General features: G+C 32.0%; 1 protein-coding gene across 6 annotated transcripts in view; it reads right to left on the bottom strand.

Moving 5' to 3' along the window:
• LOC117104912 (protein kinase C-binding protein NELL2-like) overlaps nt 1–22,864 on the bottom strand; it is a 51,135-nt gene that overhangs the window by 2,715 nt on the left and 25,556 nt on the right. For all 6 annotated transcript variants that reach the window (XM_033245827.1, XM_033245828.1, XM_033245832.1 and 3 more), the window contains 12 exons: nt 11,560–11,830; nt 10,741–10,896; nt 9,511–9,639; nt 8,858–8,951; nt 7,612–7,697; nt 6,658–6,763; nt 5,334–5,588; nt 4,979–5,098; nt 4,453–4,548; nt 2,362–2,502; nt 1,262–1,452; nt 4–174 (listed from right to left, as the gene is read on the bottom strand). In XM_033245827.1, coding sequence (XP_033101718.1) covers nt 4–174; nt 1,262–1,452; nt 2,362–2,502; nt 4,453–4,548; nt 4,979–5,098; nt 5,334–5,588; nt 6,658–6,763; nt 7,612–7,697; nt 8,858–8,951; nt 9,511–9,639; nt 10,741–10,896; nt 11,560–11,830 — 1,816 coding nt within the window. The remainder of the gene's footprint in view (nt 1–3; nt 175–1,261; nt 1,453–2,361; nt 2,503–4,452; nt 4,549–4,978; nt 5,099–5,333; nt 5,589–6,657; nt 6,764–7,611; nt 7,698–8,857; nt 8,952–9,510; nt 9,640–10,740; nt 10,897–11,559; nt 11,831–22,864) is intronic.

Here is a 22,864-nt window from a genome sequence, read left to right as displayed (position 1 = left end):
TACCTGACATTTGCATTTCTGGCAAGCATACTGCCAAGTATCATCATGCTCGTAGATTATACCAAGCTCCTGGTGTAGGCATTTGCCCTTGTCGGCGCACTCTGGACAGCAGTTAGTATCAACAGGGCTGCTAGTACAATCACATAAGATCTTGGAACAAGTTGTCACACCATTCTAAATTTTTTAAACAAGAATATTTACATTAAAACAATTTTGGGCATCAAATTAACATTTGTAGTTGTCATGACCAAGCCTGGAAAAAAAATGTTTGTGCCTCCGACCATGAAAATTGTTTTTATTAAATGCATCCAGCACCAAATGTTATCTGTACACTATATAACCCAACAGTTTATTAAAAAAAAATTTATTCCCCAAAATGACTCCGGGACATTGATGATGCCTCCAACCGACGGTCATGAACTTTTGCCAGCCCTGAGCATGACAATCCATGCTTCAGGTGATACTACAAAACACACCTGGACAGTTATCTCACCATCCTTTAAACAAAATCTACATTTCAATATCTATGAATTTTGCCTCTGAGCATTTTAAAAGAAAATCTTTCACATAAATATAGCATATCACTTGCTAATTATAGGTTACTAGTAAAATGAGACTTTTTTATACCTTATTTAGAAAACCCAACGCCTGCAAATAATGATGATTTTGAATAAATATTAAATTTTATTTCTGACCAATTAGCGCACCTGCCGCCACGAAAAAATGGAAATTTTTGTAAAAAAAAATATTAAAAGTTTATATTTATTTTTATTACACCTGCCGCTGCCTTGAAATCTCAGAAATAAGGTTTATTTCTTCCTAATGATATAAATTTAAAGCAATTAAACATCCCATTACACTGTTTACATTCACCAACATTTAATTTCTTATTTTCTCCTCCTGGATGTTTTTGGCAAACAAATTTGTTAAATAAGCAAACACAATTCTATTATATTTTTGCACACACCCAGGCAATGCTCTATCAATGAACTCTCATCTTGACGCTTAGAAAAATGGCTTTTAGGAAAAAACATGTTATAATTGCACAAGATTTCAACCCAGTGTCATGGCGTTTGAAGGCAGTCACCTTAACCAACAAACTATTGGTCAATTCCATTAAAAAGTAGTTCTCTTACAAATTTAAAAAGAATAATAACAATAGTAATAGTAATAATAATAATAATAATAATAATAATAAGAAATAATAATAAAATTTTTTAATTTATAAGGTGCAAATAAGAATATGTTAGTGCTTATTTACATCACAAATACAGGAGTGACAAGCATCCAGCTGCCAGCTGGCTTGATCTTTGAACTGTTGTCCTCCGTACATGCAGTTGCGACTGCACGAATCCTCATTGCACTGACATGAGTAGCTGCCTCGTTCATTCTTACAGGTGGTGCCAGTCGGGCAGGAATGCATACCATTGCTGGTGTCACATTCATCAACGTCTATGTGAAGAGAAGATGAGATTTAGTAACGATAACAAAGTATTTGCATTACTTACATAGGATGTTCCCTGCAGAATAAAGTGAAAAGTATATAAATAAATAAATCACTTCTTCAACAATAACAGGATTATCTCAAAAATTAAAAAAAAATCACTTAGAATCTTAATATGGATTTGTATAATTACAAGATACCAATGTACCTAACATAAATATACACTACTGTTTAAATTAATTGTAATGCATGCTGGTGGATTTGTTGAGGGAAACATTTTCAGAAAATTACTTGTGTTTGTTGAACTCATTTTACATCATCTAATGACCTGGACAATAATTCCTCCGGATGCTTTCAGAATGTTCAATGAAAATCACACACTATGTAAATGCCATATAATGATTGTTATTAATAATAAAATAAAATCAATCATCTCCAGAACAGTAGTAACTGTGATGGTTCCAGAAATCTGCCAACAAGTTCAAATCAGAAGGCCCTTAGAGCCTAAGTTAAAAACTCTGGTAAAAGTAAGGGGAAATATATCTCGTCTGGCGGTATCAGTTTGTGCTTTTAGATTAAAACATTGAACTACAGTATAATCATAGTTAAGGCGAGACTGTTTTAATACCTTGTTTAGCAAACCCTATGTCCCTTTCTGACAATCTTTTTAACAAATAAGGTATGTGAAAACAAGGTATAAAAAAAAGCCTAGCCTAACTTTACTGACAAATCATTATTTTAGTCTAGATTTCAAGTGACATCAGACAACAGGGAGATCAATGCTGATGTGACAGGGAGATATTTGCAAGCCTTACATCCCCAACCCCCACTTGTGCCACCTGCTATATCGGATCATCAGTATCCTTGATTTTGGAAGTGCATTGCGAAATAGATAGTACATGCTTGGGCTAACATACCTACACATCCAGCCCCCTTGTTGTTATCAGGCGTTGAACTTGCATAGCCTTGTTTGCAATGACAGTAGTAGCTTCCAGGTAAGTTGACACAAAAAGATCTACTTTTCCTGCAGCCATGATTACCTTTACATTCATCAATATCTAAACAGATATAACAAAAACATTACACTTAACACTGTATATTACAGTATGTTTACCATAGAATTTTCATACAATTACATCTAAAAAAAAAAAAAAAATAGGTTAATAAGCGAGCTAAGATGATTTATTTAGGTCAGGGTATGTATTTGTATTTGTATGTATCAAGTCTTTCTGTACAAAATAATATAAAAGCAAATCACATGTACTGAAAAATATACAACAGTCATACTTGGTATCTTTCTCAATACTCCATTATCAGTACATTATTACCTAAGCTATAGCTTATCTGTATACCCAGGAAGGAGAATGTTATCCAAAATATTATTCTATTATGTTAATTAACCACAATGTGTCACAGATCAAACAATTCAGTTTTCATTCATTTACAGATTTTTTACTACAAATTCTAAAAAAAAACATCTATATCTATACTCTATACATTAAATTGGTGAGGAATATTTTTCTTATCCTCATTTTCAATTGGAAAGTTACTATGTAGTTCTTTACAGACAGAAAAGTTGACGCTGCCAGTTTTCTGGTTATCTGAATAGGTCACGATTCCAACACTCGTATCTCTTCAAATTATGTGAGTTTTTTTGTTGCATGATGTTGTAGAACATTAATTCTGACAGTTTAACTTAAGAAATTGATGTGAAAAAAAAGATCAGATAAAAGCAGTGGAGACGCATGGAGTGAACATGATATTTTGGATCTGATATGAAGAGTTGGATGGTAATCTAGGCCATGTATTCAACTTCCAGCAATGCACAATGATCTGAGGACATTTAATATAAATGCACTAAAGCTTTTAAATTTATGGCATATTTTTTTTGGTGAATAATCAGATCGATTTTCTAGTTTCGTTTCTAGAAAGATGATACTAAAATTTTATTGATGATAATGATGGGGTATATAATATTAATAGGGTTTTTTTAGATAAAAACTGTATTATTACCACTAACAAGAAAAAAAAATGACTAATTTTATGTACAGTAACTTTTATTAGAAAATTGATAAATATGGCTATCAAATCAATTAGTGGTAGATTATTAATAATCTAGGAGGATACAGTCAATGTAATGCAGATTTATTTAAATAATTGTAATTATTTTATGTGTATATATTATCAGTTTATAATTATAGTGCATCCTCCAATTCAAGACCCCTCTAACCCCAAGACCACTTTTACAAATGACCAAAAAACAATCTCAATCTTTTAACACAAAGCCTGTTTTTGGACACTGAATTCCAAGACAACCCTTATTGGAGGGCAAACTGTATCTACATTTAAAATAAATTTCTTACTATAACTTATTGTCACTGTATTTGTCTTTATATTTAATCATATTATATTAAAGATTTGAAATATGCCGTATATATTAGAATAAACGCCCCGGGGCATTTATTGTTCAGAAGGGTTTTTGAGGGGGCATTTATCCGAGGGAGGCGATTTTGAGGGAAGCATTTATTTTTTAGAGAGTGAAATGGATATTTATATATTCAAATAAAGGCCCCTTAATTTCTCTGTAAATGTGGAATTACAACACATAATTGCCATTAAAATGTTTTATTATGTGATCATAATGACTTATTGATCCCAACCAGATTAGCAAAAAAATGTACTGCTACTGGAGTAGAACATTAAATAGCATGTCTTGAGAATGATGTTGCTTCCATTAGATTTGTTTACATTCATTTTGGGGGCGCGAGCATTTATTTGAGTGTGTTGTTTATCCCAAATGAGGCTCTAGAGGGAGAGTTTATTTGAGGGGGTGTCTATTCAAAGCGGGGCGTTTATTCGAAAAAATATGTTATATATTTTGGTTTCAGGTTTTTAACCTTCTTTATAATCATCTGCCTATATCTCACTCCAGCTGTTTCATCTACATACAATTATGAATTCTATGGGAGAGAATACTAAGATGATATGGAATGACAAAAAGCACCTACCTGTCTCACATTGATCACCTTTAAAGCCTTCAGGACAGACGCACGTATCAGGTGCACTACACATTCCACCATTCATACACGGTGGTGAACATATGGCTAAAAAGCAATGCAGACGTAGACACTTAGAAGCTGCTGTATCAACATAACTTATTAATTCAATATAATATCAGTAAGGGCTACTATTTTTTATTGATTATATGCCATGAAATGCTTGCACCTAGGGTTAAAACATAAAGTGGATCACTTCACAGCCTGTCATACAATGCACGCTGGGGCATCTAAGCATGGCCAGCCGAGGATGGTCAACTTGTGGCTTGATTTGTATACTGTACTGTACACAGCGGGCGTCTTCTAGTCAGCTTTGTGCTGTAAGAGTTACCCTCTTTAAATATGGTTTGATAAATAAACAATCTCTTAACCACAAATTCAAAAACCAGTGAAAACCGCTGCATCAAAATCCATAGTACACGGTTACTGACAATCAAATTGTCATCTATATTCTTTGATATAATTAACTATAACTTACGTAAGCAGATGATACCGTCTCCCTCATAGCCATCCTCACACTCGCACATGAAACTGCCAACTGTGTTGCTGCAGATGCTGTTTCTGCCACATGTACCGTCAATCTCACACTCATTAATTTCTGTAAAACAAATATATTTATTCTTAATGAAATTTATGGTACTGTACATTTCAGGAATTTGTAATTCTATATAATACAATTTACACATATGGAAGACAGGAACTAGAGGAGCATTAGTATTTATTAGCTTACCAGTAACAATAACACCTAAAATTATGAAGTTAATTTTGATTCAAACAATAATAGCTGTACTAGTTACAATTGTAATGCCTGTATGTAAATTAGTAATGCTAACCTGAGCAGCTATAGGCATCTTCCCTTTGGTACCCAGCTAAACACTGGCACACATAGGATCCAATAGTGTTGGCACATGAGGTACCATCATTACAGTGATGTCCGTCTCCTCCTCCTGCCTTTTCACACTCATCTATCTCGATGCACATTTCATTTTCCTCTTTAAAGCCATCTTGGCAGATGCACTGATGACCGAAATCTGTGTTGAGGCAAACCTTGTCACTTGGGCAGTTGGCTGTTGCACAGTAATCATGACCTGTATACAAACAATATATATTTGTTAGCCTGGCAATTAAGATAAAGAACAAAAATTATACAATGCATTATATCAATGGACAAATTGTCATTATTAATATTATATAAGCATACTTTAATTATTGTAATTTAACAGATAATACCAGCTGGCAATCCAACCCTGGTTTTGAAATGTCACTGTGCTTGGTAACAATTTTATTTTTGCCATTTGGTTATAAAAATTTTCATTATCAATATTAACATTCTTGATATTATTAACATTCTTGATTATTATTATTATTATTATTATTATTATTATTATTATTATTATTATTATTATTATTGATATTAGTATCAAATTTCAATTTGGAAAAAGTCATGACTAAAATTTAACTTCAATTTGAATTAACATCATAAAAAATGTTTAATTATCATTATCACCATCATTATGATTTTTCATAAATTCCTTTAAACTATTCAATGTAATCCTCATTGTAGATAACATTTTACAAACATAATAAGTGATAGCAGATTTTTATACAGTTTAACAACTCACTGATTGAACACACAAACAGGATCAGAAGAGAGCTTACAATAAGCACAGTAAGTATACTTCTTAAGTGGAATAGAAGAGCTCTGTATAAGTTACAGAATTAACATAATCTGGTTGATGGCTTAAACTTGAGTAGCATAGATGTTATATTATTTCAATTTCAGTAGCAACATTATCACATTTCCTATATTTCTAAAAACTAAATAAATTATAATACTATTATACTAGTTTATTATCATTAACATTATCATTATCATTGAAATGATTTTATTGTGGAAGATGCTCTAGAAATATCCTACCATTACCAATACCATCATCATTATCATGATTTTCCTACTCCTTCTTATCATACAAGATGCAGATAGTATGGAGCAGAATAAAGAATCAATTATTTGCTTCTCTGTTAGTATGATGCATGACATATTAAGACACCTGTGATGAGCCAACAATTTTTATTCCAATGTTATATATCAGAATAAAATATGTATCATCTTCGTCATCATCGTCACCTACCACTGCTGTCATTAATGGTACTTACCTTGGCAATATGTACAACAGTCTGATGGTCTACTGATAGAGTCCTCTGGCTCACATGATACTTGCGGACATGCTGTCTTAGTCTGAGCAACACTCATACTACCATCCTGCAAAAAATATAAAGAAGCACCTTTTTAACATTTACATGTGAGAGGTATCACCTACTACCAAGATGCCAGAGCACATGGTTTCTTGGTTGCAGCAGTTACCATGCTACTATCCTGTAATAATTCACCAAAGATGTACCTGACATGAGAAGCATAATCACTAACGAGAAGCATAATCACTAACGAGAAGCATAAGCAGCTCATGCTACCATTCTGCTGAAAATTCCAAAGAAATGCTTTTGGTGAGGACTTCTCGTGCATAACAATTATTGTTTGAAGGTTTGCATGGCAGGGTAATAATAAAATCAATGTGCCAATTCAGAGATATTCAACAAGGTGGGGGGGGGGGGCAGGCAATAAGAGACAACACGACCCTAAAGCTATTTTTTTCTAGATACCCGGAAATAACATCTGAGGTGTGTTGGGAGATCAATAATTTCTTTTCTTTCTTTCTTTTTTCCCTTTTTTATACTTTCCAGCATGCTGACTTCCCCACCCCCCCAAAATCTGCCACTGATATTAATTGCTTGCAGTACACTGCATAGACAGTTTTGAAAAGAACCGTTTCAATTGGAACGCTTCAATTGTCATCAGGAGAATAATATTTGATACATTGACCTAGATTATTCTCCTGTTGATGATTGAAGCAACTCAATCGAAACATTGAGACATTCTCAACAAAAATAACAGTTCTTTTCAGAACTATACACATGGTGTACCGCAAGCAATTAATGTCAGTGGTAGATTTAGGTTGGGGGATGTTCAGGTATTTACTATAACAATTATTATTAATTTATCATATACTATAATTTTCATAATAAATATTTTGAAAATAACATGGACTTTACCAAACACTCCATTTCCAGACATCTTGATCCCTTCCGAGCCATTCTTTCCAAGTGATCATATTTGCTTTCGCCATATATACAGTGGTCTGAAAAAAAAAACAAAAAAAACAAAAAAAACATTGATATTCAAATTGTCTACAAACAAATATTAATAATAATTTTCTGCAAAAATAATACATGTAAAAGGGAGAGACAGAATTAGCTACAGTTGAAAAAACCAGAAATCGCCTTTACTGGACACAGGTGGATCAATTGCAAGATCTAAGGTAATGTAAACAGATGATCAATCTGCGTAGACTAATTAATACTTAAGTCATGCAAGGTCAATGTAATTCAGTGAGTCCATATGAACTACTGCATGGAACTGGGGCATTGTCAATTCATTAATGTCTCAGGTCAGTAAATTCTAATTACTGACACCAATGTAAAATGTTGAGAGGTGGGTATGTTGTGAAGGTGCAAAAACACTTACCTTTGTTTCTGTCTATAGCCCAGTGTTTAGGGATACAAAATATTGAAATGAATTTAATTGAATGTTCATCATATTTATTTTTATATGTATGCAAAGTAACTAGAATCAAATTTGGTATGTTACAGTCATACAATTGACTTTACTCTACTTATTCATATTATTATCATTTTTATTGTTATTTTAGGAGCTCTGCCTCAAATGGTCAGAAAACACAATCACCAAATTCATAGTTCTTCTTATGTTTTTCTCACGGTAACTGGCATGGTTATGACCCCAATCTAATAAAAACACACCCAATTATGACAAAATTTCACACAGGCTTGGCATACAAAACAGACATTTCAGGCATCAATTTTCCGTTTATTACTCTCTCTGATTGGCTAGCTCACAACTGAAACACAGCACTTGTCAATAAAGAAACAAAGAATTGTTGTTTTGATTGGAATAAGAATGGAAGGTACTCAACCAATAGGTCATTGGTTCAACCTGCTTAGTAATCCTAAGTAGACTTTTTTAAAGATGAATTGTCCGGTCCATTAAAAAAGACATGACAGGGTACAGTAATTGATTCAGTGTACAGTGCAATATCTGACTTATGAAAATAACCAATTTATTTTACAAGAAATAATTAGTATTTAAAAAGACAAAGACAAACTTAAATCAAAACAGGAAAACAGGTTTGTTTTTCACATTCCAAAAGGCAATTAAAAAATATACCAGGAAGTACCAAGGTATTAGTAGAGTAATTTTGTTATTGTTATTATTTCTACATACCTTTACACACTGGACAACATTCTCCATCTTCTACGACTGGATTCTTACATTTAGGCTCCGGACAAGACATTGGGCCACAGAAGACTTTCCCCTCCTAATATAACATTAATGTGAAATACACAGCAATATTATGTTTGATTATCTTTGACAATATGTACATAATTAACATGATATTTATAATGATACAGTATTAATTAAAAACATAATAGAATATAAAACAACATTAAAATTCATCGAGAAGTTGTATTAAAAGAAGAGAAAATCCTATAATCGAATTTTAGGCCTTTTAGTTCGTTTTATGTATCATTGAATCATTTTTATTTAATTTTTTCACTAGTAGTTTACTATTTCTATTAATTTATGACACACACTAAGATTATAAGATTTATCATACCATAGAAATCACTGTCACTCAGTTACAGTGATATGTAGTTAATGTAGTATATGTCCAAACAAAATTATCATACGTTTAAAGAGGAAAAAAACCAGATAAGATTACACATTTTCTTGGCTTTTATATAAGATTCAATTATGTCTACTAATAATTTACAAAAAGAAATCCAATTATTAAATGTTAGTTTTTCCCCCTTTAGCTCATAAAAGTATATTTTTCAGCTTTGAATAAAAACCTTAGTTAAGGAGGTATAACTCACCGAGCAAGTACAATTATCGCAACGATCTATCCAAGTATTCCCATGTTGATACGTCACATCATTCACTGTACAGCTTTGTACACAGCCGCACATCTCAAGGGCGGACAATCGACCCTCGGCTACGTTTAACTGGAACGCAAATAAATTTCTTGGTGAATATACAACCAGACTTAAGAGCTATTTTCAGAAGAATGTCGTATATCAAAATCATGGCAGTTGACATTTTAAAATGAATGCTCATTCAACTTAAAAGAAAAATAAGAAATATTTAAATAAAATTTATAAAACATAAAATTACATGGTTCAAAATTAAGTTTGATGAAATACGCATAATCTTCAATCACTTTTCTTGTTAAACACTAAAAAAAAAGGACAGTAATGGAAGACAAAATGCATTTATAGCAAACTTGTAATAACAGAAATTACTTATGTTAAGCTGCAACACATGAACACGATCAAATTCCATGTTACAGTGTTTTCCCTATATTTCTGCTTATAATTTCTCCTAAAACCTTGACTGCAGTTTTTGAAATGTTTGCCTGGTTCAACCTCTTGAGGGTGTTAAAGTGATTAAACGAAAAGAGAAGCTTAAGAGATACATTAGAACTCGCTCCAAAGCAAATGCCAAACATTTTCAAATAGGCAGATTTTTACTTCCATTCCATTCATTGGAAAAATTATTCTAAGAGCTATTTAATGAGGACCATCTACCAGCTAAGCACTGATAGATATTGTAATATTTATAAATTTCATAATAATTAATCATTACTAACTTAGTAACTGAAAATCGATTAACTAAATGAAAAACCCCCAATTTTTAAATAGGAACAATGACTTGTTTCCTAAATGAAATTCTAAAAACATTAAAGTATGGACAATTTTATACCACTTATTAGTCTATGATAAGGAAGATTTTCATTGATAGGCAATATTATATTACTAGACTGAATTCACCATTACTTTACTTAAATAATATTGCTAAGAGCAGTTGAAATGTTATTAAATACAATTTTTACTATTTCGTTAAAGCAAACAAACATCACAGATGGAAACAATGTATAGTGTTGTTAGTGCAATCACATTATGAGAGAATAAATATGTCTGAATATTGGCGAAAACTCATGGGAATTGAAACCACGGTCATAGTTGGATACAGTACGTAGGCAAACACAGTAACTGTTGGAGCGAATCGAAATGAAAAATCAATGAGAATGTCTTAATGGCTCTTACTTGATGCTGTAGCTTTTGAACGACTTCTTCCAAGTCTGTTACCATGCCAACCATCGACAGGTATTCACCGCAGGTTGGACAGTTGCGATCGAGCTCTGGACACTGGTGCAAGAATCCATGATTCGCAACCACAATTTTAATTTGCTGTACGATGCCCTGAAATACACAAACAATAAAGAATATTGAAAGAAATTACAATTTTACATGGTTTGCACCCTTACGATTGAGTTCAATTCTCACTCGATGTATTTTATTCACGTCCTTAGGAAAGCTAGGCACTAGCACTGGACATCATAAAACACTCAACAAGGGAATGATGTCTTCCATAGACATTTGTTCCATTGATTAGGGTTAATATGAGTATCAGACTACTACTAATGATACTAGATCATTTTACTTTTAACTCAGGAGACAGGAGAGTTCAATTTGAATAGAACACAGATAATTGATGTCTACAACAAAGATGAGAGTCTCAAGCAATTACTTATGTCTACAAAATAAATACCTTCATCTTAAGAAAAAAACATCAGGTTAATAAAATTCATTCATTCTGTTTATTCATAATTTCTCTTTAATTCATTCATTCATTCTGTTATTCATTCATTCTTTTCATTCATTTGTTCCTTTATTCATCCATAGTTTCACGTCATTTTGCTACAAAAAAAAGCAACATAATATGGCAGCATTGTATGTTTAAGTCAATAAAATTATCTTAATCTGCATTAATTCATATTATATATTTTTTTTCTGAAATAACAGCAAAACAAGAGGCCATTAACATTAATTATCTGTCGAAGTACAAATAATGTATCAACTTACAGTAAAATGAAGCTTAGATGGTCCCCTTTGACCCAGCCAGATGTTGAGGTCTTCATTACGTATATCCGTATCTGGAACAAGAATGCGTCTTTCAGCCACCTTCTCACAATCAACATAGAGAGTGATGTGTGATCCACTGACGCTAAGTGCAACCTTGTGCCATTCGTTAATTGGGAACTCCTGCTCGAATTCTTCGCTATATATTTTATTTTGGTGCGTGTAGAAAAAGCGTACTTCATTCCTCTTGGAGCTTATCAGTAATTCCATAAATCTGAAAAATTGATATAGTACTACATTTACAGGTTTTTGATTTTATTAACTAACTTTAATTTATGAACTCTGAAAAAGTATATACCGTATCATATTTTTATGATATAAATACTAAAATGAAAAAAATAAAATACAAATGAAAATGAATAAAAAGCTCATAAATTGACAAATGCAGATAAGATATGGAAATAATAACAGAATTATTTACTAAATTAACAATACTCTATCTATATACAACGTCAATATACTCTGAAATGCAAAAACCAGCATGTCATTAATATACGTTAATCGTCGCTCCTTGTGTCACTATTTTCCAACATTGCCCTTAAAACTTTACAATAATATATTATTACAATATTACTATAATTTTTTAAATAAATTTGTATTATTGCAGTTGTTTTAGAAGACCACAAGATAATAATAGATAAAAGAATACTAAGTTCACACAATTTAATTAACATGACCAAAAGTGAAAATTCATACATAAATCAGATGCTATCTAAAAAAAAAAAATCTTCATTTACCTCAAGTGAAGACCGTATGTTTTATGATTGTAACTATTTCATGAAGTTATTTGAAAGAGGAAAATAAACAATCAGAAAAGGCTAAAATTGGCATGACTTTCGGCAACACGAAGGCACTCACGGAATCAATACTTAAATTACACCTGTCAGATGTGATCATCACAGGTTTAATCACTTATCTTGTCAAAGAGTTTACTCCTTGTATGCATGTCAATGAAATCATAGATATACAGAGGATACATTCAGTACAGGTGATATTTAGTATTTTTCATTATAATCACATATTTGACATAAAATATATTGTAAGACTAAGCAACTGACGTATTAGTTCTCCCACAGCCCAAAATTTTTTATTCTTCCAGTCACTTAAAAAAAAATACATCCCCTTCCTTCCTTATTCTATGCTCAACATCTTAGCTTAACAATATATTAACCATGATCTGATGTGGATATTTTTTTTATTACAAACTGACGTGCTCAATAATAAGCATCTACAGTACCAATAAAAGGTAATTTTTCAAGTATTACCCTAGGAATCACTTATTATTACAATTTTATCTCTCACGAATAAATTGAACGAATATTTGACTATTGATCAGCTGTGTTATTACCTTCCAGAAAAATAATGGTGCATCAGTAGTAAATGTCATTACACGAAGCTTTATGTCAATATAGGAGTCTTGTTAATTGCTAGCCTAGTAGATGGGCTTCAGAGTGAATCAAGGAGGCGATTTAATGCAATATTTGAGGTGGATTACTTGGAAAGCTGAGTACATCGATGCCCAATGTGTCTTTTTAATGAATCCATTATAATGCATTACAGCATCATCATTGTTGCTTATTACTGCTATACCAACATCCTACATCTAATCTAGAATTAATAGTCTTTATTGTATTGTGTTTTCAAGAGCATGATGGTGCCATTAAATTAGCCATAATGATATACTCTCTGTGCTGATCTAAGAAACAAAACAGTGTTACATCACGATACCACATGATACTACTCTGTTGCTATCGTTGCAAAAAGCGTTCAACCGGACGCCATTTTCTTCACTGACAAACCATTGATCCCAATTTCTAATGTAATTATTAAGATGTATCTTACTTTTTCTTGGTAAATTTTAATTGGTGATTAAATGTGTGTTCGATAACTAATATAATGCGAGCTTTTGTGTTTTTAGTACATTTTGATGTTAAAATATTAGATTTTAAAATGCCTATTCCAGAAAGCCTATGAAGTCATTCAAGCGTAATGAACAGTAACTAACGTCCGTTGACAAAAGAGAGCGCCACCTGGCGTCGTGAAGACACGACTGTGGTACTCTATAGAAAAAATAATTACTTGGGTATAATCCTACCCCCAATTTATGTCAATTTTACGTACTGGCATTTTCCTAAACACAATTCCGGGTATGATTCAACGATTGGGTAATCTGATATTTACAAACACTTCATTATTTTTGGAATATCACAAAATCTAAAGTTAGGACCATGGGACTAGAAGGCAAGCTACGTTGTTAATCCTATTAAAAAAAAAATTTTTTTTTAATTTTTATTGACATCAATTCACAGCCATACAGCATTGCATGATGTTGACAATTTACATTATTCTAACATAAACAATTAAATATACTAAAAAAAAAAGACCATTATATAACAAGCATGTTTTTTTTTTATATAGTTTCAGGGATCTTATATTTAATTAATAAATTTATGATCAATAACATGTGCCAATGTACAAATATGAGCCAAAGTTTAATGTAAAAGTAATACTAAACAAGTACCATCATAACATTAACATTAATAATCACAAATTAGACCAGGTATTCTAACACCTAGAATTCCTTGAGGGCTTTTGATAGTGATAAGGTTAAAGCAAATGCTATCAGACAAACACAACAAGTAATGGAGCTAATGGGTGACAAGAGTACGCAGACGGCAGGTGAACGGAGTGCTTAAGTACTATACGAATAATAATGTGCCTGTGGGGAGTTGCTTAAATTATGCCCATGGTTTGCTGACTAACTCAATTAATTTGTAACAAAATTAATGTTGAGATATTGGTGAAAAATAAACATAAACTATCTCGATTTCCAATAATACATAAACTTACTTTATAAAACCAACAAAACATAAATCACATAATTTAATAATTTTACAGGATGTTCTGACATCTATATGTCAGGAACTGATGTTTTGGAAAAAAATGTTTATGCTATACAACTTTTAAATAATACACTATTACAGTATACTTGGTTGTCTATGCTTTGTAACACTGCTAACTGATTTGTTTGTATATAACTGTACTACTTCGAAAAACAGTACTCAAGTACTGAAAGTGCCTGCAGTCTAAAGAAATAAACAACAACAATTCAAGATGTTTTGTGCATTAGAATATTAAATAAACCTTCATATTCTTATAAACACGTTAACTGCCAGATCTTTGTTAAAGGTTCCTCCCTGTGTGCCAAAACAAGTTTACACATACTTTTTTGAATATTTATCTAGTCATCATCAAAATGATGTATCTAATAAACTGACGAGGAAATATTAGGGGACGAGTAAACTCGTGGGTGGCACTGTGACAGCACTTTTTATTGACTATGCCAAGTGCGAGTTATCTCCGCCATTTGCATGGGCAGATGTTCAAAGGGCACCCCCACTCGTGCCGCTTGAGTTTACTACAGGCAACATAACACAACCCCTTCGTGTCAAGGGGCGTAGGTACGCCCCAATTGGTATCACTCGGTCGGCGTAATAATCTCAACCTATTGCATTTCCTCGTGTGGAATCATAACCGGACCCCTTTTCTCATTGCGGATTGTAATTACCTCGCTCTGTGCACCGATAACTCCTTGGAAATTCTTTTTCCCGCCTGCAACCCCTTCCTCCTCCAATACACTAGGGCGCTACGGCACCCTGCCGCTTGGCTTGTTGGCCACTTTTTAAGAATTTTTAAATTTAGGGACCGATCGTGTGCAACGGTCCATTTGCCTTTTGCCGTAATAAATCACGACCGAATCACACTATATCTGATCATGTGTTACTTTATTGTGTACAGTGTATCTAGGGTGACGGTCAAGAGTGGGTGGGGCCTTATAATTAATTCTTAGCTCAGTAGACACAAATATACATACGTTATTTGTACACTATCGTCTAGGTGTATCTTCCCTAAACTACCAGCCATTGAGTCTGTGGTTCTACAATGTATAACAAATAAGTAATAAATGCTAGAATGCTACCCCGATTTCGACAAGCCCTCAGCAACACCAAGTGGAATGAGTATACTCGTCACTGCCAGCGAACAAGTTAATCACTTATTATTACAAAGTTAAACAATAGCTGGTGACATAAAATTATGCATACACAAGGGGTCGATTTTGAATGGGGTTTATGTCGTCATTACCACTCCAATGTATAGCCCACCACAATGGCACGTGGATGTATATTCATCCGAAGAACCATTAAAATTGGCCTAAGTATGACCCTTTTTTATTATGAAGATTAATTTGTCTCTCTACACCATTAATTACAGAAGTTGACATTTTTCAATTTATACCATAAAGACACTTGGGAATAATTTACTTTATCTACATCCGTTAATAAAGACAAGCATGATTAGAATGTACTATATTTGTTTTTGCAATTTCATCATCCATGATGAAAGTAGCTTGGCTCAGTTGGCTACATTGTGGTAGCCACTGTGTGTGTGTGTGCTGAACTGGGGAGATCTACTGTTCGTTTCCAATCCCTCCAACTTATTACTCCACAAGTCAAGCACATTTGTACTGGTGAATGCTCTTTTTCCTTTTCTACTACTGAACTATGGAACTCTCTGCCCCCACAATTACATATCATCTCTGATCCTTAGTTTATTCAAATCCAATCTTGCAGTAAATCCTTCCTCTTCAAATAGCTCAACTTCTTTCTAACACCTTCCAGCGCCGATAACAAGCCAGTTTTTTTGTTCTTTAAGAAGCACTTTAGAAATGTGTTTTATTAGTAGTATTATTACCTTTGGTTCCCATTTCAATTCAACTGGTGCTCTCCTTGTGTTAGAGGGCTGAAATTTATGCATATTTCAATAGCGCACTGCAATATGGTTCATGTGCAGGTTAAAGAATGCAGTACACTCTTTTTCGCTGCCAATTACCATCAGAAGGATCACATTGGAAATAAGTCTCCAGGGACTTTTATGGGTTCACTTTATCAATTGGTAGACCTACATCTCTTACCGAAAATCCAATCCAAGCTATACAATGATAGTATCAAATTGTACCTCCACACTGTATTTATGTGGATGTAGTTAATATAATTTTTTTGTTCAGTTTCAATTATCATTTTCTTCCTTCTAAAACTGGTGCCATCCCAGACTGGTAAAAGATAGGATAACCTGCCACTGATAGACTAATAAACCAACAACGCATCCTTTTCAATTTCATTATCATCATCACCTTCACTACGGCCATGATCCTCATTATCTCTATTCATGCTCATATCAAAAATTTTCTGCCCACTACTCTTCTATCATCAGTATCGACAACATATAAATTTATATATGAGTTCATTATGGCATCATTGTAATTATAATGTAATGTATTGAGAAATAAGCTTGTATACATGTGCTCTCTTCATTCTTTAATTCATCCATTATCTTAAATTCACTTCAATTGTCAAGAATAGTCACTGACCTCACAATATCCATGGCAATAACCCAAGATAAATTATCGGCTAATGTATTCTAACAACATCCGTAATTACATTATTTCTGGGTAAAGGAACAATCATAAACATTGACATCCTCACGATATAACAACAGTAGTAGTCCTCTAATGTTGTATTTGAATGATTCATGCTGTATAGAGTAGCATTGAGCTAATATTAACATACTGAAATAAAATTCAATGATGAAATTACATACACTGCATAGTTAAGTACAAACTTTCAATTGAAATTATTTTCATATAAAGGATAACATTTTCAAAAAGCATGAGGATGGATATGGCTCATCTGAAATTATTAAATGAAAACACAATCACACTATCAAGTTTGTTATAAAAACATATTTTTATTGTCTGGAAAAAAAAAAAACAAAAAAAAAAAAACCAGAAATTCAAACACGTGATTTGCAATAATGTGGTATGATGTCATATACATGCCAGTAGCCTGGGGTGTAATATGATTGTTGTGGGGACAAGTGATTTTTTTTTTGCATCAACTTTATGAAAATAGATTTTAATCGCTGATCATATTTCTAAGATGCTGTGACTACTTGTAACAAACAATTTAAAAACTAATGTAATTAATCATAGATAATAGAAAACACAGACTGAATTAAATGTAGCATCAATTTCTATCTATTTTTATTCGTATATTCATTTAAAATTTTAATTATCCAAACGATGACAAATCAGTAATTATGAGGATTGGCGCTGTCTGTCTGAAGACTTGAGCAATTATCACAAGTAAACTTACAGTACGTCAACTAATCAGCTAATTTTGTTAATGATGATTTGTTATGATTAAAATGATAATGTTGGCAATGACATAATACAGCAAAGATTGATGTTAATGGTGAATGATGCTGCTGATAATGATGATCATGATATTTATGATTATCTTTAAATTTCCAATTTTTTTTTTCTTCAAATTTTCTTTATTCAACCTATGCATTGTATTTAAAAGCTTTCCTACCAAATATAATACAATTTAAAATACTGTACATAAAAATAAGACCATTATAATAATTACTAGAAGTATAATAATAAAAATTACAATAAATATCACCATACCAAAACCATAAAACCCAAAACACCATAATTATTATTATTATTATTATTTTAAAAAAAAAGATGGAAAGACACACAAAAAACAAAAAAGCAAAACCACTATCACAGCAAACGGCAACAAATCAGGGTAATGATGCTGATGATGCTATTGATGATAATGAATGATGATGTTGATAATGATGTTGCTGGTTAGTTCTCTAAAATATGAATGAATAATGATTATGATTATCATTTTTATTATATAATAAATATGTTAATATATTATAGTATGATGTTGAAGATATGCTTGCTTCTAATTTTTATATTGACATACCTGTAAAAAATCTTGGATAACACTTTAATTCAGCTTTTAAAAAAGAGACAATTCTAATGTGGTCTTAAAATATCGATGATGATTATGATAAAAATAATGATGATACTGATGCTCAATACATGTTAATAGACTCGCGCAGAAACTATTCTGATAATCATAATCAGTGGCGGATTCAAGGAGTATATTCAAATTTTAAATCTGAGAGCGCAATTTCCAGCAATCTAGGTGTCATAATCAAAAATTTTCTTACCTCAGCCCCAACCATGGTGGGGCTGAGTTTGTATGGATCCCGATCTGTGAAAGTACCTCCCCAGGCCCCCATTATTTTGAATTCCTGGATCTGACACTGATAATCATCTGCTGCGATAAATAATGAAACTAGCATTTTCGCAATTTACTTTAAGTACAGCAAAAAATGTTGGGTAATATCTTGTATTACAATGAACTGGGTCACAGGGTTGCCTGCTACTAAAAGCAAGATACATCGTAAAATAACACTAAACATCAGAAACGCAAAGCATTTTAAACCACTGGGGTTTGCTTTAGCAAAGATTAACAAATACTGTAAAAAATGAGTGCTAAAAGTTTTAATCAATCACTAAAAATGAATAAGAACTAGATTCCCATTTTCCATACCAAAAAAAAATGAAAGATATGAATTAGTGGTATGAGGTGAAATCAGAAAACCACTCAATTAATATAATTATTATTATTAAAAAGGATCAACTTTCAATCCTTAAAATGGCTACCAGTAAAACCAAAGAAATAGGAAAAGAATTATTTATAGGTGACAGTATATACTGAATAAAAATTCTCTTTCAAATTTACAATTGAAAGCTAATATATCACAAAGTAAATCAATTTAAATAATGCATTGTAATTTTCAGCTTTCTGAAGTACTTTAGCGAACACAAAATGAAAAAAGAAATACAAAAATACTAAAGGTTATATAAAAAAATATGGTATGAAATAGGGAATTAAATCAATCTTTAAATGGTAATGGAAAATCTTAATGATTTAAATGAATGAATGAATGAATAGAAGATGAAAGTAAAAATAAGAAATAGATGGAGGAAAAGTCAACTCCATATCAACAATCAGAATTCTAAGGTAAAAATATTTTTGATTATGAAGCAAATAAAGATTGAAAAATAACTTTTACAAATTAATAGACTAATCTATGATTGTCGAGTGAATGAGCAATCTTAACATTAGATGAAAACCTAAATTGAAAATACTTGAGTATATCAATCAATAAGGACATTAATTAAAATAATAACAACAGCATTACTACATTTTGGAGTAGCATATTAGGGAATACTGGTAGTTATTTCAGCTCTGGAAGCATATGAATTGATCAATTACATACAAATTACAGTTGTATTCTAAGCAAAATAAAGGAATATTTATAGCAAGAATTTATAAAAATTTTATGAGCTTTTTAGCTTATTTCAGATGAGAATACTAAATTACAGTCACTTTACCTGTCTTCACAAATACCACCAAGAACCTCATTGCAACTAAAAAATTACAAAAATAGTAATTGACAAAATTGTAACATCTTAAGCATTTTTAAACAGTTTTAATTCTACAAGAACAAATATTTCATTTAAAAAAATTAATTTCCCATTTCATATTGCCTCAATATTTTACTATTTACAAAAACAACACAAAATATATATTATGCCTGTCTGTAAAACAAAATATGTGGCTTTTACATATTGGCATATGACTGATGAAATTATGAAGTTAAAAAAATACTGTGCATAAAAAATGGTGAATATATATATATATCCCAGTGGCTTGGCTGTGTATATGTCAACCATTCTCATGGTCAATGACTGCCAAGTGTATTCAACATGATGATAGATAGTGGAACAAGTAACAAGTAAGTAATATTCATAACTCCAAAAGTTATGAACATGGGTATACTTACCATGCAACTTAGTGCTGAATGAATTAAATAGAAAGGATTATGCTGAAATTTTACATGATCTGAACTACATTACATTTTTTACAATGCATTAGAACTCATTACATAAAAAAATGATTTATGGCTTGAAATTAATAGAAATGACTCCAACTAGGAGCCATGAAAATACAGAAAAGTATGTCAGAATTATGAATATTGGCACTTGCATAAGAACAATGTCTACAAAGATCAATTATAGTGCTCTTCCTTAAGTGCTTTTTTTAACTAATCAGAATTGTTGAAAGATGAAAGTTATGAAAGCAACTACTGTAATCAGGGTATGTGATGTATAAAAACTTGTAACCAATCAGAATAGGGAGGCAGATATACTATGATGCTATTGTAGCCAATTAGTGACAGATGAATCTAATAATAACCTATCATAATTGCACACAGAAAAATGGACCAATCAGAGGAGGTGACAGATAGAAAAAAAAAATCTCATCATACACAATGGATAAACATTATAATTTGGAGATGAGGTCAAGATGCAGTTGCACTTTCAATGCAAAATCTTAATAAGACAATTGCATCTGTTATTGATTTTAAGACCTGGATGACATTTTTGACCTCTGCCATATTAGAATTACTATTGACTTGTATAGGATTATATATTTTCTATAATAGATTCATTGTGGGGGGGGGGTGGAAGAGGGGGAGGTGTCTGGCAATTTATTTAAGAGACCAGATGGGTCTATGGGTGAAACTGATGGGGGTCCAGGAGGTGAACCCTTGCTGACTATAATAGAAACCGGATGATTTTGGGCAATTTTATGCTTCTCTTGAGATGTTAAAAACATAATGCCCAGACGTTCAAAAATATAGTGGAAAACACTTTATTTTCTTTATTTTAGTCCGATAATAATTAAATATTGGCAGTAATTTTCAATACTGGATTTAGTAATAGAAAAATAAAATGACCTTTACTTGAATAAACTGTGGTAAATTATAATGATTTTGTAGAAAGCCAAATAGGAAGCTAGGATCACAATAGTTTGTGAGAACAGTTTTCAATTTATAAATCTAGGATATGTACATGGAATCACCATCCATGAAAAACAATTTCCGTTACTTAAATATGTAAACATATATTGTCCAGGTTTATGTTTTGCAATTATTGCTCAATAATTATGGGGACATTATATAGTGCTGGCTCATTTCACAAACACAATCCTAAAACTAATAATTTTCTGTTATATTTTTACAGACATCCATCCAAACTCAAAAGAGACATCATCAGAGAAGTGGATAGTGTCAGAGCAGCCGATGTGGATAAGACCTAACATAATATCATATTCATTCTGAAAAATAATGTTGATATAGAGGGTAGGATGATGATGATGCCAATATTAAAAGTTACCAGAAACTAATGAAACAGCAAGAGAATGGATAAATCTGAATTTTAAGTAAATCCACTGGACTCTGTTTGTAAAATAAAATAAACATAATTTGGTGGGAGAACAGACGTTCTGGTACATCCTGTATGGAGCCTTGACAGAAACTTGATACAACAGGAAGGAAAGGATTTTCTGTGCCAAATGAAACTAACTCAATATGTTCACTTAGACCAGATCTTTCAACACTGGATGATATAATTGCAGAAATAACAAACAATTGATTTAGTTTGAATTTTAAGGATTTAGCCTTGTTTTTGATAATTATTAATGGTGGATGGACATGCATCAAACATTCCAAACAAATTATAGGACATCATTACAACATGCCATAAAAACTACTCTTTTCGACAGACCTAATATTTATTCGAACAACACACACAAACTGATAACCTGCTGCCTTGCCAGATCCCATATTTCTCCCAGTACAGTACGCGATCAATAACATAATTAAGAACGCAATTTCTTCAGCAGTTTAGGTGACAATTCCCACATTTGATGCACCGGCTTGCCACCATCTTTATATCTAATTGAAGGTAATGAGTTGTACAGATGGCCATATGTGCCATGTAATATAGATATTTGAAATGAAATAACATTGTGATATATCCAGGAAAGTGTATAATTGTACAATTATATTTCTCATGGAATAGAAGGACTATCACTATGTAGCTACATTATTCTGCTCTTAATGTTATTTTCCTGTGTTCAATCCCTAGGAATATCTTCATAATTGTAATAGCTTCCTTCTAAGCTAAATGAGTATTTTGATGTGATTTTTAGTGTACTGTGGAGTGTCAATGTACTGCTGTATAGTACATTGTTACGGTGCAAAGTCAGTTAAAGTGTTCTTATCAATTTAAAGATTGACTAGACAAGGTAAATTGTGTCCAATAATCCTCCGACTACAAATATTATAAGAAATGATGTTGTCATTGAGCATGTATAAAAACAAAAATGCCAATTGTCAATTCTTCAAAATAACTATATCATACATCGTACTTTTTCTCTGCTAATCGTTTCCAATAGAATTTGATGTTGCT

The sequence above is a fragment of the Anneissia japonica genome, unplaced genomic scaffold (genome assembly GCF_011630105.1).
Source record: "Anneissia japonica isolate Jap-2015-1 unplaced genomic scaffold, ASM1163010v1 scaffold287834_len5846547_cov211, whole genome shotgun sequence".
NCBI lineage: Eukaryota > Metazoa > Echinodermata > Crinoidea > Comatulida > Comatulidae > Anneissia > Anneissia japonica.
Note: the sequence above shows the minus strand (reverse complement) of the source record. Positions and strands in the feature narration are given on the sequence as shown.